Below are 26,847 nucleotides of genomic sequence, written 5' to 3'. Positions count from 1 at the left end.
CAAAATGGAGCAAAGAAGGGGTGAAATGGAGAGGAGAGGGGACATACAGAGAGATGGATTTAGGAGTGATGGCATGCACCACATCCTAACCCCCTTTTCTGCAGTCTCTCCTCCCTTTCTCTCCTTGAACTTGTCCCAGCAGTTTTGCTGGTGCAGGTCCAAGGACAAACACTACGGAGCTAACAGGGGTGTAAGGGAACTTAAATCCCCTTTCACCTGTAAAACCTCCCAATCTATCCCCTCACTAGATACAATACACCTGGTTTTGGCATGGCTGCACCAGTGGGCGGGAGTATAGGATTGGGCTCTCAGTCTCACTAGTTGGCCTTCTATAAAAGGATACTGTCAAAGCAAATATGGAAGTATTTGGTTCAGCAACTGGAGCCAAACACTGTCAAGTGATTTGACACTTCTGCCTTGATCTCTGTTTCTTGTTGTGAGAATGTCAGCTGGCCAGCATCTAGCAGCATTCCTTTCCCCAACAGTTAACAGTCACATACCACTGGGAAACATACAAGTGGGACGTGAAAGTAACAGTGTGCCCTTGTTACCTGTGCCCACCACCTGGTATTTAGACCATACAACCTCTGAGCATACGTATTCCATCGGTTATCAGTAGAGGTTTGCTTCTTCGGTTTTATTTTTTCACAGATTTTGGTGTTTTTTATTTTAAAAAAAGAGAGGTACAGAAAGCAGTGTTGTGTTTTTGTTTCAAGAGTGCATTTTTTAAAATTATAAATTATAAAAGTGTACTAGGCAGGTGATATAGGCGGTACAGCGTCAGCAGATGCAGCCAGCAGATGCAGTGCATGAAGAGGTATTAATGATTTCATTTTTTGCAGATTTCAGGATTTTTTTTATTTTTACAAAAATGAGAAGTACAGAAAGAGGTGTTGTGTGTTTTTATTTAATTTAAACCTATTTTATTTCATTATCACCTCAAAAGTACAGGTGGGGCTTCGGTATCTGCAAGGGATTCGTTCTCCAACCCCCCCACGGATACCAAAAACCACAGATAAGGAAATTCGCTGTTTCACTCCCTTTAAACTCTCCACAAGCAACCTGAGCTATGCTTTGGTCGCCTCTGGAGGGCATTCTGAAGCCCACAGAGGCCACGGGTTTCAGAGGCCGGTTTCCCAAGGAAAACTGGAAGTAGCGTTTTTCCGGCTGCAACAGCCATTCTGAAGCCCACCGAGGCTGCAGGTGGATGTACACCTGGTGACGGCATCTGGCCTGGATGCTTTTAAAAAGGGAATGGACAAGTTTCTGGAGGAAAAACCCATTACGGGGTACAAGCCATGATGTGTATGCGCAACCTCCTGATTTTAGAAATGGGCGATGTCAGAAGGCCAGATGCAAGGGAGGGCACCAGGATGCAGGTCTCTTGTTATCTGGTGTGCTCCCTGGGGCATTTGGTGGGCCGCTGTGAGATACAGGAAGCTGGACTAGATGGGCCGATGGCCTGATCTAGTGGGGCTGTTCTTATGTTCTTATGTATGCGCATGGCCTCTGGGGGCTTCAGAAAGCCCTCCAACCAGAGCATAGCTCCAGTCACCATTGGAGGATTCGGGTTGGTCCAAGTCTGGCTCAGTATGAGTCTGGGGGACTTGCATTGAGCCAGATCCATGGATAGATAATCTGCAGATACGGAGGCCCCACCTGTATCTCCAGTTATTTGAGTTGAGAGGGGAGCAGGAACCTCTTGCTTCAAAGACTGTAGTTTCAGGGCATAACAACACAATCAGCCAAACTAGAAAAACGGGTTGCAGGAAACCAAGAACTATATAATAAATGATGAGGATAGCATTTAAACCCTATCAGCTTGATAACAACCAACACACGGATGCTTGGGAACTCACCTGTGGTTTTTGTGTTCCTGAGCTACTTTCTTAGTCAGCTCCTCCAGGACTGCTTCATCTTGGGTCCAATCCTGTATAAACATAAAGCAATGAACTGTGCTTGCTGAGAAAGGCAGCATTCAGAGTGGTGAAATTCAAGGAAATAAGCTTGACACTACAGTGCTTTTAGTTGCACAGTTAATATAACAGTCTATATATTTGGGATACAAAGCCACAGCCATGAAGTTGTTACAGAATGCCAACAAATTTTCTAACGTTCCAAGCTCAGATCTTGTAATAGTGATGGTTGCCTCCCATCTGTCCAGCTCTACATGTGGGCCAGATGGGAAATGCCAAAGGTAGTTGGAAATTATGCCACTCCAGAGAAACATCCTTATTTATTTTTGTCCTAATAATGCAGGTGTCAAGAAAAACTGGAAACTTGGGGAGAGAAGCTTGGAGACTCAGAGAATTGGGGTGGGAAAATATGCTTCCAAAACAAACAGCTCTATATCTATTACACCTGCAAGCAAGGGTTTCAAGAAGGGGACTGCCCTGGCCCTACCTGAAGATGCTGGGAACAGAACCTGAGACAGTCTGCATATAAAGCATGTGCCTGAGAAAAACCACTGCCTGAAAAAAATGGGACTTCCCTCCATTACTTGCCCATAAATTAGAATTAGCTTCAAAGTTGGCAATCATAAACTTAGCTGCCCCTTCTATTTAAAATGCTCAAAATAATAACATGGAAATCTAAGCAATTGGGAAAAATGGCTATTTTGCAAACTTGGTTTATGGCTGGCACAAGTTATTCTTTACAATCACTTGGAACAAGAGTAGAAATGGCATCTACTCATAATTTCAAAGTGGATTTTTTTAAAAAAACACCCACCAAAGCAACTGATTATTTTGGAATGCCTCAAGGCTGTGTGTATTTATACTTAACTAAACTGTCTTACCTCTTGCTCATAGGGGACCTCCCCGTAATATTTGTACCTGACACTGAAAAATGTGAAAGCGGTAGCGTGCTAATGAAAAATGGCATGGTACGTGCCTGTACACAGCTACGCACCTGTGAGGCGTTCTGTGTACATAACTTTGTTCTTTTGACTGCTGAAGAAATGCCGTTTGACACATATTGTAGCTGCACAAGATCAAACACAGTCCAAACACAGTAACCTGCTCACCGGTTCAGAAACTCATAGGAATAGTATTTCTCTCCCCTGCCCCCACACTCAGCAAAGCCTTTGGTCCACTGAGGATGCAGTTAATAGGGGCTTATTATTAAACTAATTAACCAAACATTGCCACATGGACAACTCTGCTATGTCCAGTGAATGGAAAAGACTAAAGAATAAAGCAGGGTGATTAGACTGCTGGGTCTGGGTGCAGGAAACCCAGATTCAAATATCCACTTAGCCATTTGGATTACTTATTGATGAGATGTGCTCAAATCAGCAGTTTAACCTCATTACACACCAAAGAGACAGGTTAGACTGAAATGGTTAACTCAGTGTAAGCTGTGTCTTTGGAGATGAGCATTTATCACCCCAAAATGGTATTAAGTATTCTTTTTTTCCCAAGTGCAGGACTAATATTTTACTGGGCTATTACATAAAAGTTGAAAGTAAGATCATGGGGTCTTAACTCACCATAGGAAACAAAACATATTCCCGGAGGAAATCATGAGATTCAAAGTGATTGTAGTCTCCAAAATCAGCTATGAGAGAGAGAGAGAGAGAGAGAGAGAGAGAGAGAGAGAGAGAGAGGAGGTAAACCACAAACTACATAAAATCTGCATTATCCAGATGATTAAACAAGAGACCTTAAAATAACTTTAATTTTATCTCTCTTAAACTACAGGGTTCTCCTGATCCTATCTCTCTTAAACTACAGCAGGCCTGTAGAATTTGTGACCCATTATAAGCCTGCTGCCAGCCTGGGACTACTAAAATTGGATGTGTGCATGCATGGATATAGTGGAATTGGAAAAGATGCAAAAGAGAGCAACTAAGATGATTACGGGGCTGGGGCACCTTCCTTATGAGGAAAGGCTACAACGTTTGGGCCTCTTTAGCATAGAAAAGAGACGCCTGAGGGGGTACATTATTGAGACATACAAAATTATGCATGGGAAGGATAAAGCGGAGGAGAGATGCTCTTTAAACTCTCACATAACACCAGAACCAGGGGACAATCCACTAAAATTTAGTGTTGGGAGAGTTAGGACAGACAAAAGAAAATATTTCTTTACTCAGCGTGTGGTTGGTCTGTGGAACTCCTTGCCGCAGGATGTGGTGACGGGATTTGGCCTGGATGCCTTTAAAAGGGAATTGGACAAGTTTCTGGAGGAAAAATCCATTACGGGATACAAGCCATGATGTGTATGTGCAACCTCCTGATTTTAAGAATGGGATATATCAGAATGCCAGATGCAAGGGAGGGCAACAGGATGCAGGTCTCTTGTCACCTGATGTACTCCCTGGGCATTTGGTGGGCCACTATGAGATACAGGAAGCTGGACTAGATGGGCCTATGGCCTGATCCAGTGGGGCTGTTCTTATGTGCCTGTGACCTGTCTTTTGGCAGGTCACAATACACTGATGATGGGCCCTGCTTGCTGCTTCTTGTTATATTTGTACTCCATTTGTCAGCCTAATTATCCCTGAACAGCATCTCTGAACTGCCTCAATGTCAGTTTCTGTTTTCATGAAGGGGTAGGGTTAGAAGCTTTAATTAATTAAAGATATTTATAAAGCAATGTATAAATAGTTTTTCAACACCAAAAAACTAAATAAATAACTAAATTTAGTTCTTCATATCACTTTAGTTATTTAAGTGATTTTTTAATAAAGTAGTAATTAGCACTATTCTGCTATAAAGAAAAGAAAAAGGAAATAAGAAATTAATCCCTCCCCCTCCTTTGCAGGAACATTAACTGACATTGGAACAATTCAAAGAGCTTATTCAATAAAGAATTAGCAGGCTCTTCCTCACTAGTCACATAGCTGGGATCAACAGGAAGCATTAAATGGGGCAGGATGACCCAAGAGGAAGTGTTCATTTAAAGGAGGTCTCTCCAGACTCTGAACCAAAGGGCAGATCCAGCACCCTCGCTAATCCCTCCCCTGCATGAACGGAGCTTACAGTTCCACGGGGGAGGCTTCCATTGTTGCTGCCGATCACCCCCATGTTCACTCCACCCCGCTGCTTCCACACTTTGCTGCACCGGGGAGGCAGATTGCAGCGCACAGCACAGAGACAGCTGATTTAAAGCAATACGTGCCCTGAAAGCACTTTCCTTGCCTGCACTGGACAGGCTGGTGCTGCGCCTACATTTTATTACCAAAATATTGCCAGAAATCAGGTCTGAAAAACACAGGACAATCCACAAAACCACAGACTGCAATAGTTTGAAAATGATGGTGTCTGGATGATCCACCAAATGACTGAGCGAACAAAGGACAGCCATGTCAGGAAAAAAGGGCTGATCTCAAAACAACTATCATGTGCTTGAACCAGTGGCATAACTGCAGGGGGGGTGTACCATGTAAGTGGCCCCTCCCATTTGCCATCAGAGCCATTCCAGGAAGAGATGGCAATGCATAGGAGCTCTTGACAGTGAGTGGGAGGGGCAGCTTACATGGCATGTTGCAGCATCTGCAATACTTACTGCACCACCACTTCCTGTAACTATGCCACCGGCTTACTTGTACTTCTGTCACTTGCATTCAGTGCTCAAAAGTTTCTAGCAAACAAGCCTCTTCATTTTAAAAAAATGCTTGGAATGCATTGAAAATAGTTCCTGAAGACTACAATGTTGTTTGGGAAATACACCCTGATTTATCTGTTTTTATACTGCTTCATTTCAAAAATGGAAAAATGCCCAAGGGCTTTATTTCTGTTTTAACTGTATCAAATCAAAAGACTGTCTAAAAGATCCTCCGATGTGAGTCGCTGGAAATTCCCATCATAAATTAGGCTAGTCACATACTCTTGCAAACATTTCACAACCGTTTCACATAATTACTAACTGCCCAAAATGCTGCTCTGATATCACTAATAACTATGTGGTCCCATACTGAGAAATCCAAACAAATAATAAATTTGTGCAGATCACAGCTCTTTCAAAATTCACATCAACAAAATTTATCAGACAAATGCAAACAAGGCAGAAACACTGTTTATATCCCTGTATCAGCTATCAGTTATAAAATTAACCATGATGGTCATAAGGCTTCTCAAATGCTCATAACTGGAACAGTAGGCTAGGATTTAAAGTCTTGATCTACAGTTAAGTTCTCAAGAGTTATGCTATGCCCCAAAAATTGTATTTAACTGCAGGGGCAAAAATGCCAGCCAAGTTGGACTTCTTTTCAATTTTTAATATTATGTTCTGCCTGAAGATCAAAGGAATGGTGTCCAAACACTGACTCCCCTTAGGAAGGGAACAGGTCTAATCTTGTAGAGAGGTAGGGATTGTTTTGGGAAAGTGCATCTATCTGAGGAAAATAAATCAACAAATACTGATAGGATAAGAACTGACATCCTGCAGGCCCAAAGAAAAGGTGACCACAAGTCTCTGAACTTCTAAAGAAAACCTTGACAAAACACAGGAATGATGTACCTTGAACTGCCAATGCAGCTAGTCGTATCCCTTGTTCCAATGAAGAGCGCAATCGTCCATCAAGAACATCTTTCTTTACTTGTAGGTAATACTGATACCTGTAAAAAAGAAATAAGGCTTGTAAAATGAAACCAACTGTTCAGGGGAGGTGGTGCTGGGTGCTTTGTGCCCCCATTCCTCCTCTTGTGGAGGCTCTCCTTTAAGGAGGGTCCCCTTTAAGGGGAACCTCCACAGAAGAAGGAATGGGGGCAAAGCTGCCAGTGCCTCCTCCATAACTAGGGTGAGGCCTGAGGCTCAGGCACATGCCTCCTTGGCCTAGCACCCAGGGCACATGCCCCTCAGGCTCCACCCTGTATTACATCAGTCCCTTTCTCATTCCTTAGTCCATGCCACAGATGACAGTCATTGCATATCAGTTCCTGATAGACTATCAAATACCTAATATCACAGTCTATCTGTGTGAGCAACAAGGCCATGTGGAAAGCTTTCCTGGCTTCTTCTGTGATCTGAAAAATGCATCCTACAATGTTTCTTACCACACAACCTTATGCATGCCAGTGTTTCAGGTGCCCATTTAACACATGCAAAACTAAACAGGAAAAATTTTTTTTAAGGCATTATTGACTGCCAAACCAAAATTTTCATGCAAGGACACAGGCACTAAAAGGTTTTTTCCACATGGGTTGCTTTCTTCTGGTTTAAACCAGACACTGGGAAGCTGGAAAACCCCAAGAGATTCTCTCTGCTCAGTTTATGTTACTTTGCCTGCATTTTTTCCATGTTGTATCAAAATTCACCACAAGAGTTGGATTTAGGGAAACGTGCATTTCTCTCTCTCTCTCTCTCTCTCTCTCTCTCTGTGCTACTGCTGCTGCTGGCAGACAATAAGCAAGAGAATAGAATCTATACTTAAGACATGGATGAAACAAGAGGGGCCTATTTTCTAATCCAATGTCATTTCTCAAATTCTCCCATGTCACTAAAAGCGAGATGCAATCGCCTGCCACTAGACAGCACTAAAGTTCCGACCAAGCCTTAATCTTCCAGCTTGCAGCAGTTGTGATACTCTGAGATACCACATCTTTGCTTTGCATTTAAAAATCCAGCCCTATAAGAGTCAGAAGAGTGTTAGTAAGTCATGTCTTCCTGAAGGCCTTCAGAGGCTTGTATGGAGGCCCGAGAGGAGTGGGGACAAAGCAAAGCAGGTGTATGCGGGTGAAACATGTTCTGTTAGAACTTCAGTGATGCTTTTTGAACCTATTTGGATCATGTCTGCTTGAACAGTTTAAGAGTAACCCAATTCTCCTCTAATGTACAGTTGGATGCAGAAATGTGCGAATGCTGGTCATCCGCCTATTGTAAAACCGGGGTGAGATGTGCACTTGCACGCTTCCAAATTAGTACTACAGGGACAAAGCAGAAAATTACATCAGGGCCTCACTATGCAAACACAAAGAGCATTTCTTAATAAACATTTGCACATTACTGATGAATATTTCCATATACTGTAGAAGATCTTTACCTTCACTCGTCACAAAGTTAGCTAAGTCTCTGAGGTTTACCTCTACAGTTTCTGATCTGGGTATCCGAGGGAATGTCTTCTCCTATATCAACCTGCCCATTCCATCACAGGCCCTTCACTGAGTACCCCGCTCAGGGTGACCAGAAACAGTGAGTGCCCCTGCTCAGGGTGACCAGATACAATGGAGGGCACAGTGCTTTAATCACTGTAGCTTTAACCATTGTAGAGAAGAGAGAATTTTGGCAGGTGCAGTTCAACATAGAAGGGTTTAAAAGCTGCTCATGCCAAAATTCCCTCTTCTATACAATGGTTAAAGGTATAGATATTGTGTCCTCCATTGAATATGGTCACCCTGCCCCTGCTGTTTAAGGAATTCACAAAATATCAATAAAGTAGCTACAATGCCCTGCCTCTCCGGCCATCTTTTCTCCTTCCTGAAAAAAGACCTACTATTATGTTCTGTTAGACCAGCACCATTTTTGACGAACTTTTTTTTAAACAAATTTAATTCTACTGAAGGATTTCTCCCCATGGTAATGGATAGACAAAAGGGATATCAGTGGCAATGACGCAAGATTGAGAGATCAGTCCCTTCTTGTACGAACTTAGGAAACTGCCTTGTACTGAGTCAGTCCAGTGGTCCATCTAGCTCAGTTTTGACGGGCAGTCGCTTTCTAGATGGAAATCTTTCCCTATTTGTAAATGCCAGGCATTCAACCTGGAAACTTCCACAGGTAGAACAAGCACTGTATCACTTGAGTTACAGCTAAGACTAGGCTGAGACTGACTGGCCCACAGTAAGCTTTGCCAACTAACTGAGGACTTGAAACGCTCTCTCCGTGACCTCAGCCCACCAGTCTCTAGCCACTACACTAGTCACTCAGCAGTGCTACTCATTTTACTATTTTTAGGTAGGATTTTTGTTTTCACCCCCAGTAAATAATACTATCACAGTTTACCAATCTAATTCCAAGGGGCATGAACAGGAGTGGAAAACAAGTCCAAACAAAGACATAATTACAAGATGGTTATTTCTTAAACTCCCTTCAGCATAAAACATGAGGCGCAGCCTGATGCATTATCAGATGTACATGGTACTATTTACAATAAGATGATAGGACTGCACTTTTAAAGGTGTAAAGTGAAAGGAGGCAAAAGGTTTATGTTCCTTTATGTTAAGGAAGGGATATTAAGGGATATTAAGGGATGTTAAGGAAGGGATTCTATCCCTTCCTTTATGTTAAGGAAGGGATAGAATCCAGCAAAGTAGAGATTGAAGGTGGGTCCGACTCCACCGTAGAATCTCTGTGGGTTAAATTACCAGGCTTGAGCAGCGATGTAATACTGGGGGTGTGCTATCGTCCTCCAGACCAGAAATCTGATGGGGACCTTGAAATGAGGAAACAGATCAGGGAGGTGACAAGGAAGGACAGGGTTGTAATCATGGGGGACTTCAATTATCCTCATATTGACTGGGTCAATTTGTGTTCTGGTCACGATAAGGAAACCGGATTTCTTGACGTGCTAAATGACTGTGGCTTAGATCAGCTAGTCACGGAGCCCACCAGAGGACAGGTGACTCTGGATTTAATTTTGTGCGGTACGCAGGACCTGGTTAGAGATGTAAACGTTACTGAGCCATTGGGGAACAGTGATCATGCTGCGATCCGTTTTGACGTGCACGTTGGGGGAAGAATACCAGGCAAATCTCTAACAAAAACCCTTGACTTCCGACGGGCGGACTTCCCTCAAATGAGGAGGCTGGTTAGAAGGAGGTTGAAAGGGAGGGTAAAAAGAGTCCAATCTCTCCAGAGTGCATGGAGGCTGCTTAAAACAACAGTAATAGAGGCCCAGCAGAGGTGTATACCGCAAAGAAAGAAGGGTTCCACTAAATCCAGGAGAGTGCCCGCATGGCTAACCAGCCAAGTTAGAGAGGCTGTGAAGGGCAAGGAAGCTTCCTTCCGTAAATGGAAGTCTTGCCCTAATGAAGAGAATAAAAAGGAACATAAACTGTGGCAAAAGAAATGTAAGAAGGTGATAGGGGAGGCCAAGCGAGACTATGAGGAACGCATGGCCGGCAACATTAAGGGGAATAATAAAAGCTTCTTCAAATATGTTAGAAGCAGGAAACCCGCCAGAGAAGCGGTTGGCCCTCTGGATGGTGAGGGAGGGAAAGGGGAGATAAAAGGAGACTTAGAGATGGCAGAGAAATTAAATGAGTTCTTTGCATCTGTCTTCACGGCAGAAGACCTCGGGCAGATACCGTTGCCCGAACGGCCCCTCCTAACCGAGGAGTTAAGTCAGATAGAGGTTAAAAGAGAAGATGTTTCAGACCTCATTGATAAATTATAGATCAATAAGTCACCGGGCCCTGATGGCATCCACCCAAGGGTTATTAAGGAATTGAAGAATGAAGTTGCAGATCTCTTGACTAAGGTATGCAACTTGTCCCTCAAAACGGCCACGGTACCAGAAGATTGGAGGATAGCAAATGTCACGCCTATTTTTAAAAAGGGAAAGAGGGGGGACCCGGGAAACTATAGGCCGGTCAGCCTAACATCTATACCGGGTAAGATGGTGGAATGCCTCATCAAAGATAGGATCTCAAAACACATAGACGAACAGGCCTTGCTGAGGGAGAGTCAGCATGGCTTCTGTAAGGGTAAGTCTTGCCTCACAAACCTTATAGAATTCTTTGAAAAGGTCAACAGGCATGTGGATGCGGGAGAACCCGTGGACATTATATATCTGGACTTTCAGAAGGCGTTTGACACGGTCCCTCACCAAAGGCTACTGAATAAACTCCACAGTCAGGGAATTAGAGGACAGGTCCTCTCCTGGATTGAGAACTGGTTGGAGGCCAGGAAGCAGAGAGTGGGTGTCAATGGGCAATTTTCACAATGGAGAGAGGTGAAAAGCGGTGTGCCCCAAGGATCTGTCCTGGGACCGGTGCTTTTCAACCTCTTCATAAATGACCTGGAGACAGGGTTGAGCAGTGAAGTGGCTAAGTTTGCAGATGACACCAAACTTTTCCGAGTGGTAAAGACCAGAAGTGATTGTGAGGAGCTCTAGAAGGATCTCTCCAGACTGGCAGAATGGGCAGCAAAATGGCAGATGCGCTTCAATGTCAGTAAGTGTAAAGTCATGCACATTGGGGCAAAAAATCAAAACTTTAGATATAGGCTGATGGGTTCTGAGCTGTCTGTGACAGATCAGGAGAGAGATCTTGGGGTGGTGGTGGACAGGTCGATGAAAGTGTCGACCCAATGTGCGGCGGCAGTGAAGAAGGCCAATTCTATGCTTGGGATCATTAGGAAGGGTATTGAGAACAAAACGGTTAGTATTATAATGCCGTTGTACAAATCTATGGTAAGGCCACACCTGGAGTATTGTGTCCAGTTCTGGTAGCCGCATCTCAAAAAAGACATAGTGGAAATGGAAAAGGTGCAAAAGAGAGCGACTAAGATGATTACGGGGCTGGGGCACCTTCCTTATGAGGAAAGGCTACGGCGTTTGGGCCTCTTCAGCCTAGAAAAGAGACGCTTGAGGGGGGACATGATTGAGACATACAAAATTATGCAGGGGATGGACAGAGTGGATAGGGAGATGCTCTTTACACTCTCACATAATACCAGAACCAGGGGACATCCACTAAAATTGAGTGTTGGGCGGGTTAGGACAGACAAAAGAAAATATTTCTTTACTCAGCGCGTGGTCGGTCTGTGGAACTCTTTGCCACAGGATGTGGTGCTGGCGTCTAGCCTAGACGCCTTTAAAAGGGGATTGGACAAGTTTCTGGAGGAAAAATCCATTATGGGGTACAAGCCATGATGTGTATGCGCAACCTCCTGATTTTAGGAATGGGTTAAGTCAGAATGCCAGATGTAGGGGAGAGCACCAGGATGAGGTCTCTTGTTATCTGGTGTGCTCCCTGGGGCATTTGGTGGGCCGCTGTGAGATACAGGAAGCTGGACTAGATGGGCCTATGGCCTGATCCAGTGGGGCTGTTCTTATGTTCTTATGTTCTTATGTTCTTATGTTTATCTAATGCATGATGGTGCTGCAAGGCAAGACCATATAGTTCTGTCTGGAACCCCCCACCCCAATTAGGTTCTTTGCTCCATGTTCCATCAGTGGAAATAATGGGTTGGTTGCCCATCAACACATCCTTATGTAATGCTGACTCATGGCACAGAGCAGATCATAGAAGCATGGTACAGTTTGGCATGTGTTGTCAGGATAAAAGCAATCCAGAAATCTCCTATAACACAAACATACTCCTGTTGTGCAAAGGTTTAGATTAAGATGTGAAGATTAAAAGCTTGGAAAAATCAAATGATTGACATGCTGATTTCCAGCACTAACAAATCAACACACATTGGCATGCGGTTTTCACTGTTTCCTAGTGCAACCAAGGCCCTAAAGCTATCCAAGTTTCCAGAACCAATACAGCCATAACGCAGCCCTGAGGTAACCTTGAAGAGGCTTCCATGACTACCACCATAGGATGCAGTACACGACCTAATGGCACAGCTGAATCAGCACTATAAAGTCAGAAAGGATGGAGTCCCAAGACACATAGAGGGGACTCCTGTGGATCACCTGTGGCCCCACATACACCAAAACAGCCAACCAGGCAGTTCAACAGGGCCTGGATGAGTACAGGAATATGAAATATGAGAACCAGGAAGGTGTAATGGTTTGGGAACTGGATTTACACGAACCTGTAAAGGAACCATGTACACTACCCTGAGGTCCTTGGAGCAAGGGCAGTATAAAAATGTGAAATATAAATAACAAATAAGTAAATATCTGGATTCATGTTAGCATCAGTGCAGAAAATGTATGCAGATGTCCCTAGCTTTACTGAAGGGGAAATATATATATATAGAAGCATGCATCCAAAAATGTAACATATGAAAGTAGAACATGTTTGCAGTCACTTGAATCCTGCAGGTAAGTTCGGTAGCAATTGCTGTGTAATGTCTGAAACAAAGGAGGCGATCAAGAACAGTTGTAAATGTGAACAATCTTAACTCACTCATTTCTAGTATTTTTATCCCATCTTTCTCCCACACCAAACAGGACTCAAGATGGCTAACAATATAAAAACATAAAGCCAATACAATATATATTAAAAACAATTAAAACATTAAAACAAACACCCAGGATCACAGCTATTAAAATATATATCATTAAAGCATGCCAGCCCCCAGTATCCATTAAAAGCCTTCAAGAATAAGACGGTCTTGAGGGCCCGTCGCAAGGTCTCCAAAGAGAGAGATTCTTAATTCCAGGGTAAGGCAATTCCATAAATGAGGTGCCACCACTGAGAAGGCCACAACTGAGAGAGAGATTCTTAATTCCAGGGGAAGGCAATTCCTTAAGCAAGGCGCCACCATCGAGAAGGTCCTATTCCTACCCGCCGCCACCCTCACCTCTACTGACATCGGTACAAGGCCCCCTCAGGGTTACTTGAGAGGACAGGTAGGATTATACGGATGGGCCGTTCCTCAAATAACCTGGTTATGACCCATATAGGGCATTAAAAGTCAAAACTAGCACTTCGAATTAAACCTGAAACAAACCAGCAGCCAGTGTAGCTGCCGAAGCAGTGGCCTGACTGAGTCAAACTGACAAGTCCCAGCAACCACACGGGCAGTCGCTAGTTGCAGTTTCTGAACCGTCTTCAGAGGCAGCCCCCCATAGAGCATGTCACAATACTCTATAATCTAGATATCACTAGGGCATGAGTCACCGTGTCCAGGTCTGAGGGACCGAGGTATGGTGGCAATTGGTGAATCGGCTGAAGCTGAGCAAAGGCTCCCCTAGCCACAGCCGCCACCTGGGAATCCAGGAGCAACTGCAGAGTCAGGAGAACCCTCAAACTGCAGGCCTGCTTCTTCAGTGCATCCCCATTCGGAGCAGGCAATAGTCCAATCCCCAAGTCATGGATTTAATTTCCAACATATAATCCTACACATATAATACATAATCCTATACACATAATCCTATACATGCCTACTCAGAAGTCCCACTAAATTCATTGAGACTTAGAGCCCAACCGTAAGGCTCCAGCACCAGTGATATGGTCACACTGCTAGTGCTGGGTGTCGCAAATGTGCCATATAGCACATTTCTGGCAACTCTGGAGTAAGCAGTGCCTGCACTCCCCAGTCAGTGCCATTGAAGATGCCTTGGCCATTGGTGGCAACAAGGTGAGTGCTGGGCAGTACAAGGCATGGGGACGGCTGTGGAGGCATTCCAGGATGGGAGAGGGGTGGAGGGTAGAACAGGGGAGAGGTCGGCCTGAGAGGGGAGTGGAACTGGCAGGTGCCTCCACCAGATCCTATCCCCCATGCCAGTTTCAGAACTTGTTAACTTTCACTGAAAACTCCATAGGGAAGCACATGCTTTGCATGAAGATCCCAGTTTTAATTTCTGTCATCTCCAGGTAGGGCTAGGAAAAAGCCTCTATAACAAATTGCAGAGATTAGGGACCAACAAGTGTAGACAATAAACACAGAGTTAGGCGGACTAAAGATCCGATCCAACTGAACGCGGCTGCATCTATTCAATACTGGCCCCTACTGTTTGATCAACTATAAGGATCAGTCAAGGAATTCAGGCAATTCAGGGATTCAGGCAAGGAAACCTTTTGGTCCTAATGTGAACACTGCTTGATGATGGACTTTTCTAAGCTTGCTAAATATCTTCAGGAGGGTGGGTTTGAAAACTAAAATGTACTTGCTTAATATGAGCTTATAAAACATGTCCTTGGTTGTCAACAAGGTGCAACTCCTTTTAAATTCTCCCCAATTATGTAATTGCTAGATAGACCTGCAGCTTTTTATTAACACTTTGGACCTCTTCCCATTTGTCTATTAATTTCTCAACTGTGTGGGCTATTTTTTTCTTTTTTTAATAAAACATGAAGGACAAAACAAAAATTGGTTCAGTGAATCACAGAACTTAAAATGAAGCAGTCTGGGACAGGCGGCCCAGACGTCATCAGAGACACATAGCAGAAAATCTTAAAATGGTGTGTGAAATGAAGAAGACTACAAGGATTGTACAAGGGAGTTTCCAAGGCAGGCATGTGTAACAGACAGATTGATGTACTGTCAACAAAAGGCAATATTCTACCAATTGGCTTTGTTCCCATTGTTTCTCAGTAAATCAGAGCTAAACCACTGTGGAGCTGTGGAGCAGGGAGAAGCCCACATAATTGACTGTTCTTCATTCAAAATACTCCCCACACATAGAAAGCTAGAACTTTGTTCCCACAACCAAACATGATAAAGGGAGCAGGTGGAGATGGGGGGGAGTGGAGTTTGCGGTAGCAATGACCCAGGGCTCAATCCTGTGGTGTGTGGGCCAGCTCATCTCTGGTGAGCACTGTCGGAAATGTGTTGTAAGGCACTTTTGCGGGCTGTAGCACTGGTGCTCTGCTGGTGCTAGCCCAGCGCTGGCCAGTGCTGGGCTAGTGCCAGTGGAGCACCAGAGCTCCACTGCTCAGGAGTGGTGTGGACCACCAAGCAGCAGAGAGATAGTGAGGGCGTGGGGGGAGGCAGGGAGGAGGCATTCTGGGGCGGGGGGAGGAGAATGGGGCGGGGGGGAAGAGGTGTGCCAGGGGGAGGGAGTGGATTGGGAGAGAGACAGATCCGGTGGAGCTATGCTCCACCAGATCCAGAGCCTCTGTGTTGGGCTGGCCACCCAACACAGAGGCTCTTCATTCTATGCCGACCTTCAGGTTGTCGTAGAAACGAGTTGCCCCACTGTGGGGCTACTCAGTTTACCTGGGGAAAGGGAACAAAAGTCCCCTTCTCCAAAGGAGGACATGGCAACTTTGTGGAGCGTGCAGGATGCAGTAGCAGTCATTTTCTGCACCGCTACAGCCCCGTGCACCAGGCAGCTCAGGATTGGGCTGTCAGTTAGTACGGGGATTGGGCAGGTGCCTTACTACCATCATTTTTAAAAAATTATTTTACCACACTCCTCAAGGGAATCTCTATGCATAGAGACTGGAGAAGATAGTGATAACTAAATAAAAACACTAACACTGCTGTCTGCGCATCTCATTTTCATAAAAAAATTTTTTGCAAATAATCCTGTTTTATTTGGGTTTTTTATTATTTAATGGAGGTATGCATGAGTAATTACTGTGGAATGAGAAACTGTAGACAGCCGCAGAAGAGCTTTGTCTGTGATCCGCAAAACAGCTAAATGAGCATCCAATTGCACAGGATAGCTGAGTGTTCCTGTAGGTATTATGACAAATTGACGGTGGCAAAGCTGTCTGAACATTTGAAAGTCTTAAGTATTCTTGATATTATTGCTGCCTAATGTTACTCTGCGATACTGCTCTTAGTGCACCCTGGAAGTCTTGCCTTGCATTGTTTTTACATTGTTGTCTTTCCTGTTTTCTTAGGGGGGGAAAAAGAAATTGGTAATCCAAGTTTGCCCCCATAAATCTTAACCGTTTCTGTCCTTAGCAGAACTTACTTTTGGATACACTAACACAGGTGTGCCCAAACCCCGGCCCTGGGGCCACATGCGGCCCCCGAGGCCTCTCAATGCGGCCCTCGGGGAGCCCCCAGTCTTCAATGAGCCTCTGGCCCTCCGGAGATTTTTTGGAGCCCGCACTGGCCCGACACAGCTGCTCTCAGTGTGAGGGCGACTGTTTGACCTCTTGCGTGAGCTGTGGGATGAGGGCTTCCTCCACTACTTGCTGTTTCACGTCTGTTTCACGTCTGTGATGCAGTAGCGGCAGCAAAGGAAAGGCCAGCCTTGCTTTGTGCAAGGCCTTTTATAGGCCTTGAGCTATTGCAAGACCTTCATTCATTCATATATGTTCCACCTCTAGTATATTAATTTATGTAAACTTATGTAAGTTTATTCAAATTTTAAATGTAAATTAATTCTTTTTTTCCCTGGCCCCCGACACAGTGTCAGAGAGATGATGTGGCCCTCCGGCCAAAAACTTTGGACACCCCTGCACTAACACAAAGCAAACACTTAAAGAAACACATCGAGTCAAAACGAAGACATTTTCAAAAAGGGGCCGTAAAAGCACATGCTTCTGCAACACAAGGCATGCCTCAACCCAATCTTTAGTGTCAGCCCTTGAACTCTTGAATTAACTATAGCAAATTACAGGGAGACCAAGTACAATTTATAAGCACACTGAACTCCCTGAACAGCACCTATAATTTAATCACGGGCAATCCAAAATACCAGGAAAATTATTCAGTACAATACAAAAACATGCTCTCTCAGAAATGCACATCTCTGGAAACTGCACCACTCTTCCCCCTGACCCTCTTCAAAGGCATTCTTAAACATTCCTCTGTTGAATTGGGATCATAAATTTCAAGCCAGCCTGAAAGATGGTAACAGCATAAAATTAAACACACACCCCCACAGTGTCCAATTCGACTAATCCAGTTAGTAGAATTTGAAAAAAGGAAGGAAGGAAGAAAATGCAATTTTGAGAAAGAAAGAGAAGAGAAATTAAGAAAAATAGTGCACTTTTTGTATACCAGTTCAGTTGAACACAATGCATTTCACTGAATCAGAGAACTGAACTCTTAGGATTTGGCATGGACTAAGTCTTGTGACAGCCCACCTTGTCTGGTTCAGTCAAGGATCTCACTTGCATCCTGTCTCCCACTACATCCGTATCTATTCGTATCGCCACTGACTTCTCCATGGGCTATGTCAGATGCAGGGGAAGGCACCAGGATGCAGGTCTCTTGTTATCTGGTGTGCTCCCTGGGGCATTTGGGGGGCCGCTGTGAGACACAGGAAGCTGGACTAGATGGGCCTATGGCCTGATCCAGTAGGGCTGTTCTTATGTTCTTAGGTCTTGCCCTTTGCCTTGTATCTTATTTATGTTGCATACACACGCATACAGATGGTAAAACATCCCCAATACATATTGGTCTCCAGCTGTTTGCAGGCAGAAGCTACCTCCAGGCAAGACACTGCACCAACCAAATATGCAAGCAAACACACACATGTGATGTTGCGCACCCAACAGGAGAAGAAAGTCAGAAGGGGGGGCAAAATGAAGCACTGAAATGATGCTCACAATAAAAAAAATTTTTCCCTGTAATTTGCCCCGTACATTTCAGAGGAGAGGACCCACAAGCACCTGTTTTGTATGTAGGAGGCCCCAGATAGAGCTCGGAAAGGCCCCCTTCAAGAGCCCTTGTCAGTGCAGGTAGACAATACAGGGTTGGATGACCAATGGTGTGACTCCATATCAGGCAGCTTCATACAGTGTGTGCAAGTGCAGATGTATTCACAGTGCCTTTCAGGGCCATCAAAAAGTTAAAACTTCTTTAGTGCCTGGTCCTATCAGGCTTCAGTGCCGGTGCTGAGCTCCAGCGCCAGTGCTAGGCATTGTAAATGTGTCATAAAGCACATTTGCAGTACCATGCAAGAAGGGACCACCAGTGCCAGGCCAGCGCTGGAAGGATGCTGGCTGGTGTTCAGGGCTGCAGGAGGAGTTTTGGGAAAGGAGGAAGGCAGAACAGGGGAGAGGCCAGGGCAGGAGGGGGGTGCGATCAGCTGAGGCCTCCTCTACTGGATCCTATCCTTTGTGTCAGGCTGAAAAGCCCGACACAGAGGTTCTCAAGTCTGCACCAGCAAAATAGCACAGTTCCCCTTGCCTCCGGAGAGTGGGGGCGTCCCCCCCACATATCCACAGATTCAGCTATCCAGGGGGTTCCAGAACAGAAATTCCTCTTTAACAAACGTAGCCATGGACAGTGTGTTTCTGTACGTGATTCTACTGTAAATAGGAATGAGAGGCAGGACCAGTCTTAGGGCAACTTGATCAAATTGGGCCCCATGCCTGGGGCGGCAAGTGTCCGCAGCTGGTACTTCACTCTGTAGTTGACACTCTGGCATGGAATCTTTCATGTCAAGGTGTCGAAAGGATAGCACAGTGAGATTGCCCCTATGTGGCCCTCCCACCCACTCCTGGGTCTGACTGGCTTGAAATCCCCCCCAAAAGCAGCTGGCAGTGGCACTGCTACCAGGTGTCTCATCACTGCCATTCATCCTGGTCAATAGGGAGGCTGCAGGGGTGGGGGAGCATAAAAATGTTTTTCATTGGGCCCCACAGCTCCCAAGGCCACCCCTGATGGGAGGGTGGATTTCTGGCAAGAAAACAGTGCAGGAGAGCGGACTAGTCCTTCCCTTCCTGCATACCCTGGTCCCAACCGGGACTGCTCCTTCTCCAGTAGCTGCTTTTGTTAAAGGAGAAGCTGGCCGAGCACCTTACTTAATAAAGATGGCTGTTTTAAATGCAGTAAAACACTGCATGCAGTTTAGCCCTCAGATCACAGATAAAGGGCACAATCCTAACCAGGTCAACTCAGAAGTAAGTCCTATTTTGTTCAAAGGGGCTTACTCTCAGGAAAGTGTGGTTAGGATTGCAGCCTATGTGAGTGACAGTTGGGAAAGGACCTTTTCAGTTTTGAATGCACAATTTTGGAACGTTCTCTCCAGGGAGGTTTACCTACTTTTGAAATGATTGGCTTTCTAGTGCCATTTGAAGACCACATTCCTTTCCTAGGCATTTCAAGATGCTTAAGGGTGGATCCTTTTAAATTTTTGTTGTTGTTTGCTTTCCATTTTACCCACAGTGCAGTTTCAACACTGTTTTGTAGGCTGCAATACTGTAGAAAGTCAAAAATTATTCTTAAAATGTAAGCCATATTGCGAGTTTTTAAACTAAAAGGTGGAAAAGAAAGATTTCAAGTAAGCAAAACAATATATGTTTGGCTTAAGTGACAGTGATTTTTTTTTAAAAAGTAGAACAAACTAAAACAGTTAGGGCACTATCCTAACCAGGTCTACTCAGAAGTAAGTCCTATTTTGTTCAATGGGGCTTGCTCTCAGGTAAGTGTGGTTAGGATTGCAGCCTTAGTCTTCCACCAGCATCAAGGGGATGGGGAACTGAATGTACAGCATGAAATACAGCTGAACGTAATACCATTTAATTGTATCACTGACACCAACTGAATCATCTCCAAATATACTGTTGCTTGCCCTAAAAGGTACACGCCACTAACACTACAGTGTGGGAAAAAGTAGCTTGAGTTACATGTGGAAGCAACATGAGTCAACACTGTGAAGATTCCTCTGGTCTTAAGCCAGGTTAATGGTCAAGCCAGAGTCACGCTAAAAGAATCTCGGGAGATGGTGAGATCAAATGATAGGTAGTTTCTGCCTCACCAAGATGATAACTTAAGAATGTGATACGCTGCACGTTGTCTCTGAAGAAATGCTTGTGATAATGCTGACGGCTTGAGACCATCCTCTATTATTCCTTGTAACATTGAGAAGAAGTACTTTGCAGAGTAATTAATGCATTTTGAATCCTGTTTCCTTAAATCAAGAACTATGGGACTGGTACAGATGTATGCACTCCAGACTATGACTTTTACAAAACTCCACAAAATCTCCCTCTTTCACCCCACTTGGTCTGCCCCTTCCGTCATAGCGTTCCTTGCCTTCTCCTTCCATCTCTGCCTTCCAGATCCCAACAGAAATGATGCTACTAACAGAGCAGCGCTGGGAGAGCCCAATGCTCATGGGGCTGGATGAAGAGCTTCTAAGCCATGTCCAGCCTGAGGGCCTTTCTTCCAGGAGCAGAAAGCTGACTACGGTATACAAAAAAAAAAGGGGGGGGGGAGAAATACACAATACTAGCATTGCTACAATGCTATGTTTCCCCCATCTTATTCTCTCCCCCCCAAAACAAAAAGTAGCAGAAAAGACAGGAGTTAATGTTTTGGGTGTGGAATGTGCTCAGAAGCCCTCCCCACTGCCCGACTACATCACTCTGGTATTTTTTTTAATCTCTATGCCCTCTGTTTTCTATAGCTTCTGGAAAATCAATGTGGTTTTAACCTTTTTTTAAAAAGTTTTCTTTTACTTCACGAACACATACACACCTAGACAGTCCTCACAATGTACTACTACCTTATTTTTGGCCAATTCCCTCTCCCTGCCTCACTCAACATGTGTTCTGCTACTGCTTTTTCCCTAATAATAATAATAATAATAATAATAATAATAATAATAATAATAATAATAATAATAAACAACTTTATTTGTATCCCGCCCTTCTCCCTAAAAGGGACCCAGAGAGGCTCACAACATATAAAAACAGTTTTAAAAGCATGATTTAACAAGATAAAAACATATTAAAAACATATTAACGGAGGCCATAAAAACAGAAGTCAGAATAACTTAATGACATGTCAATAATATGACATGTCAATAATACATGGCTCTTAGTGTCCAATAAGCAGGTACAGTCCACATCTATTGCGGGGTGGGGGGGATTCTCTTTCTTTTAACCTGCAAATTATCTACTTCTGTGCTGCAGAAGTCTGCATAGTATGTGGAAACCACTACTTTATTTGTGAGTGGCTTCATTTCACAAACCAACTGATCGGCACTCAATCGCCTGTGTTTGCTATTGTATACAGAAGGTGATGCCAGCAATTTATGTTTGTGCAGAATGTAAGAACATAAGAAGATCCCTGCTAGATCAGGCCGAAGGTCCATCTAGCCCAGTTTCCTGTATCTCACAGTGGCCCACCAGATGCATCAGGGATCATACAAGAAAACAACATAACTACATCCCGGTGCCACTCCCTTGCACCTTGCATTCTGAGGTAGCCTACTTCTAAAATCAGGAGGTTTCACATACTTATCACAGTTTGTAACCTGTGATCATCTTTTCTTCTAGAAATCTGTCCAATCCCCTTTTAAGGCCATCTAGGTCAGATGCCATCAAAACATCCTATGGCAAAGAGTTCCACAGACTAATTACACACACCAATCCGTTACATAGACGAGCCTTTATGTTAGCTCGCCTCAATATTTTCCCGTCGGCAGTTCATTCTGGCCGTTTTTTTAACATTCCACAGGAGAAAAGGCTCTGTCTCTTTTGTCATGAGACTCCTGATTTTTTGTTTCATATACTCTTTCTTTGCCCAGCACACTTTGATATTCGGAATCATTACCTTGATTCCTGGATCCCTTCTGAACTTATCCCCTCTGATATTATTCTCTCCAAGTTTATGAGTGATGTTTGTGATTCCCTAACTGCAGCTATTGCTGGTTATTTATCCGAGCTCCTTAAAGTAACGCTGTTAGAATTTAAATAATTCTAGTATCTTGTTTAAATTGTTGAATGTTATGCAAATTGTCATGTCAATTGTAAAGTACAATTGTTAATCGTTTGATATACCAATAAAGGTTTCAGAAAGAAAAAAAAAGACTAATTACACACTGCGTAAAGAAATATTTTCTTTTGCCTGTTATAACTTTCCCAACACTCAATTTTAGTGTATTTCTCCTGGTTCTGGTGTTGTGTGAAAGGGAAAAGAACTTCCCTCCAGCCACTCTGTCTATCTCCTACATAATTTTGTACATTTCAATCAGGTCCCCCCCAGACACTTTTTTTCTAGACCGAAGAGCCCCAAATACTGTTGCCTTTCCTCATACGGGAAGTGCCCCAGCTCAGTAACCATTTTGATTACTCTCTTCTGCACCTTTTCTAGTTCTACTCTGCCCTTTTTGAGATGGTGACCAGAAATTGGCAGGGCACCAGGACGCAGGTTGTGTCTGCTGTCTTGTGTGCTCCCTGAAGCATTTGGTGGGCCACTGTGAGATTTAGGAAGCTGGATTAGATGAGCTTTTGGCCTGATCCAGCGGGGCTCTTCTTATGTTAAATTCTAATCTTCACCACCTGGAAATGTACCTGCAGTTATTGCAATATAGCTATTGCAACTATATCTGTGTCAGAGTCTTGAAGCCTTAAACATGCTTATCAATTCACATTTGGAGGCTGAGTAGACCAAGCTAGAAAGCATACTATTTTACACTTCAGCTAGCTATACAATTGTGATGGAAAGGTCACAGGAATGCACCAAAACCTCTACCAGCAAGTGTAAGGACAATGCAATGTGCATACACAGCGATTCCCATTGTGTACATGAAGTGCTCCCTTGTCACAGAACAGAAGGTCATGTGTCTCTCAGAAAAATGAAGGAAATGAATATTTTTTTTAAATAAGTACAGCACAGTCCGCCCTGCATACATAATAGTGTTCACAAAAGCAACTAAGATTTACAGTCACCTTGGAAGGGACAAATGAGTTTGCCATCAATTCTATGTGCCTGTACTCACATCTTCCTGCAAAGAAAGACACCACATGTAGACGGGATGCATGGAATGCATTCCCCATGCAAACAATCATGGAAGATCCCCGTATACATGTGTCTGAAACCTAACACTAGCAACGCACTCGCACATACAACGTTTTGGTTTCAATCCTCAGCACCTCCAGATAAGACTGGAGAAGCCCCCATCTGAAATGCTGGAGAGCTGCAGCCAATCAGTACTGGGGGACATGAGCCAATAGCCTCACTCCGTGTCAGGCAGTTTCATATGAACTATAGTTTGCACTATGAGTATGAGTTCTTTGCACATGACAGGAGAGGAAGCTGAACGCTTTCCACTTGTGCTGCCTCCGATGCATCTTTGGTATCACCTGGCATGACAAAGTTCCAACACAGTCCTGGAACGAGCTGGAATCTCTAGCACATATACACGGCTGAAACAGAGATGCCTGCGTTGGCTTGGTCATGTCCTGAGAATGGACGATGGCAGGATCCCAAAGGATCTCCTCTATGGAGAACTCGTGCAGGGAAAGCGCCCTACAGGTAGACCACAGCTGCAATACAAGGATATCTGCAAGAGGGATCCTGAAGGCCTTAGGATTGGACCTCAACAGATGGGAAACCTTGGTCTCTCAGCATCCCGCTTGGAGGCAGGCTGTGAAGCATGGCCTCTCCCAGTTTGAAGAGACACTTGGCCAACAGACCAAGGCAAAGAAGGAAGGCCCATAGCCAGGGAGACAGACCAGAGACAGACTACACTTACTCCCAGTGCGGAAGGAATTGTCACTCCCAAATCGGCCTTTTCAGCCACACTAGATGCTGTTCCAGAACCACCATTCAGAGTGCGATACCATAGTCTTCAGAGACTGAATGTTGCCAACAAGAGTATGACTCTTCAAAGGATCCTCAGCATTCCAAGCTTCCTTTTCCTCCTCCCAACTTTCTTCCCTCCCTTGTTTTCTACTTTGATGTAAACCACAGTTTGCTGATTTGCCCTAATGTGCAAACTATATAATTTACCCTTGAGCCGCAAACCAGAATTTAAACAGGAGGGAGGAAATCGCCATGCATCAGGAGAGAAAAAAGTGGGAGCACACCAGCCTAAGGCTCCTTTGAAGACTTGATCACATGAACTGCTGGAATGCAATTTCTTCTTATTTAAGGGTACCTTAGATAAATTGCCATAATAAGCCTTAATAAATTTCCCTAATAAGCAATGCCAACCAGTCAGTACTTACTGACCTATTGTTACAGCTTGATCCAGCACATCGAAGTACATTCCACTGTGTTCTGTGGAGCTTGCTCCTACGGAATTATGTCTAAGCCTGTAGTTGAATACCTAGTTGGATACCGATGTCCTCTGCGTTCCCTAAGGAGTGTGGGTCAGCTATCAAAAGGGATTATGTAAAAAAGACATCTTCTTACTCAGCTCTGCTCAGGTATGTGTTTACAGCTCACTGCAACACTAAGCCCTACAGAAACATCACAGGTCTGGGCAAGTGAATGGAATTCTTTTGTGAATTGCAAATCAACGATGTTGTTAACTAAATCCCAACTTCAGAATCACCTGTACAACAACATTGTTTTCAAATTATGCATTCAGTCACCCTCTGATGAGCTGATTACATTCAGAGGCATGTAGGTCTGTAGCTGGAACATTCATTGTTAGAGGAGTTGCAAGACAGCTGATGGCCGTGGGGGGGGGGGGGAGCGCCAGGGACATGTAAAAAAGAATGCAAAATGTCTCAATTTTTTGTACAGGTGCAGCCTACTTATCCACGGATTTTTTATCTGCAGATTTGTCTCAATGCGAACAGGGTGGGATACTGAATGTTACACACACCTTTGCCTCCTTTGCCCTGCGCTGGCATCTAGCTACCTTTCCAGGCAGCCCAAAACACTGCAAAAAGGCTCCACCTCGCCCAGGCAGGGAAATAGCCCTGGAGCCCTGAAAGAGGTTCCCCTTACAAAGGAACAGTAACATTCCTGGAGCCCCTGAGCCAGCCAAGGCTGAAGAGGGGAAGGGGGGGCAAGAACCTCTGTAGCCAGAACACGTGCAGCGAGGGGAAGGTGGAGGTAGAGCTCGCTCTCTCTCTCTCTCTCTCTCTCTCTCTCTCTCTCTCTCACACACACACACACACACACACACACACACAAACACACACACACACACACAGGGGCAGGTGCCGTAGCAACAGAGGGGATTGCTTTAAAAGAGAAGAGGGGATTGCTTTAAAGAACGAAGGGAGTGTTTGCCAAATCCCCCCCCCCCCGATGATGCAGGCTCATGGGAAGCCTTGGAGAGACAGGTGATGGTGAGCAGAGAGCTGAACTACAAGTTCCAGAATGCTCCCGGGCAAAGGAGTTTCCATGATGGTGGTTGGGAGGGTTGCAGGAGCAGCAGCAGTGTAGAGGAGGAGAAGAAGAACTTGCAGCGCTGTTGGGAGGCCGCCTGGGATACAGAGGCTTCCCAAGCAAGTTCACCATTCCAACTATGAAAGAAGCAGGACAGCGGGCAACAGGAGGGCTGAGTACAGAGGGGAGAGGGGGGAATTGAGAACAGCTGCCTTAGTTTCCTTCCAACCAGAAGTGTCAGGCTGCAGCCTATTTGCTCTATGGACTCTAACTCTATGGACTCAGCACAACACGTTTTTTGTTAAGCGCGCCGAGTCACGAAACGGAACTAACTTGGATAAATAGGCTCTACTTGTAATATGTTTCATATATGATTTAGAATTCTCTTAGACATCAGCAGTGCCATCTTATTCTTGACTTCTACTGGAAGGAGGATAGGATACTAACAGCACAATCTTATGCATCTTATAGGAGATGAAAAGCTCAATCTCTTTATATTTGCATTAAAATTATACATTTGCCTTTTGGTTTTTAGTCATTTGTCCAGCAACTTAATCAAACATACTAATGAGAAGCCACATTCATTTCCATTAGTTAGCCATTCACTGACCTCTCACAGTACAACCAAACTCAAATTCCTCACTATTAACTACAAGGGGGAAAAAGATAAAAACAAACAAGTGAAGCAAACCCAGGTAATTACCTCCTCACAGAAGGGGAATAGCCTTTTTCTTTTCTCTAGATGAAAGTATCAACAGAGATGCTTTTCTAATTTCCATTTGACACAAATAGAACCTACTTGTAGAGAAATTTGCAGAGAGCAGGCCCCAAAACATTCTTGCTACTTTGGTTGAGTTACTTCCAGTAAATGATTCTGAAAATGCTTCATACAATTGGCCAATAACTGGTCTCCGCATGAAAACTGGTTCATTTTAATTGCTTTTTTCTTTTTCCTACTGTAATGGAGACTAAGGTTAATTGAAAGAGAAATGAGATACAGTACAAAGAAAACAGTATTACAGTTCTGAACTGCACCCTATTTCAGGCTTGTTTGTGTATTGTGATCAGTTAGCCACATGTAGGTAATTATGTTAAGCAGTTCTACAACTATTTAAACAAGCGACGGATAATTTCTGAACTTCTGGGGCATTATTTTCAGTCCTCTAACAGAGGGCCACAAACGTATTCTGTAAGTTGCACAACAGGATTTCCTCACAGTGGGTCAGCCTCTACAGCAAGAAGTGTGTCCTCTCTAATCATCAGATTAGATTTAGTTTGCTGTATAAATCACTT

The 26,847-nt window shown here is 44.2% G+C and overlaps 1 protein-coding gene across 2 annotated transcripts in view; it reads right to left on the bottom strand.

The window, feature by feature from the left end:
- The window catches only part of PTPN14 (protein tyrosine phosphatase non-receptor type 14), a 133,515-nt gene that overhangs the window by 36,217 nt on the left and 70,451 nt on the right, over positions 1-26,847 (bottom strand). For both annotated transcript variants that reach the window (XM_066618980.1, XM_066618988.1), the window contains exons 4-6: positions 6,466-6,563; positions 3,491-3,558; positions 1,860-1,930 (exon numbers count right to left, since the gene is read on the bottom strand). In XM_066618980.1, the coding sequence (XP_066475077.1) occupies positions 1,860-1,930; positions 3,491-3,558; positions 6,466-6,563 (237 nt within the window). The remainder of the gene's footprint in view (positions 1-1,859; positions 1,931-3,490; positions 3,559-6,465; positions 6,564-26,847) is intronic.

The sequence above is a fragment of the Tiliqua scincoides genome, chromosome 1 (assembly GCF_035046505.1).
Source record: "Tiliqua scincoides isolate rTilSci1 chromosome 1, rTilSci1.hap2, whole genome shotgun sequence".
Lineage (NCBI taxonomy): Eukaryota > Metazoa > Chordata > Lepidosauria > Squamata > Scincidae > Tiliqua > Tiliqua scincoides.
The sequence above is the reverse complement of the archived record's forward strand: the minus strand, read 5'-3'. Positions and strand labels throughout refer to the sequence as shown.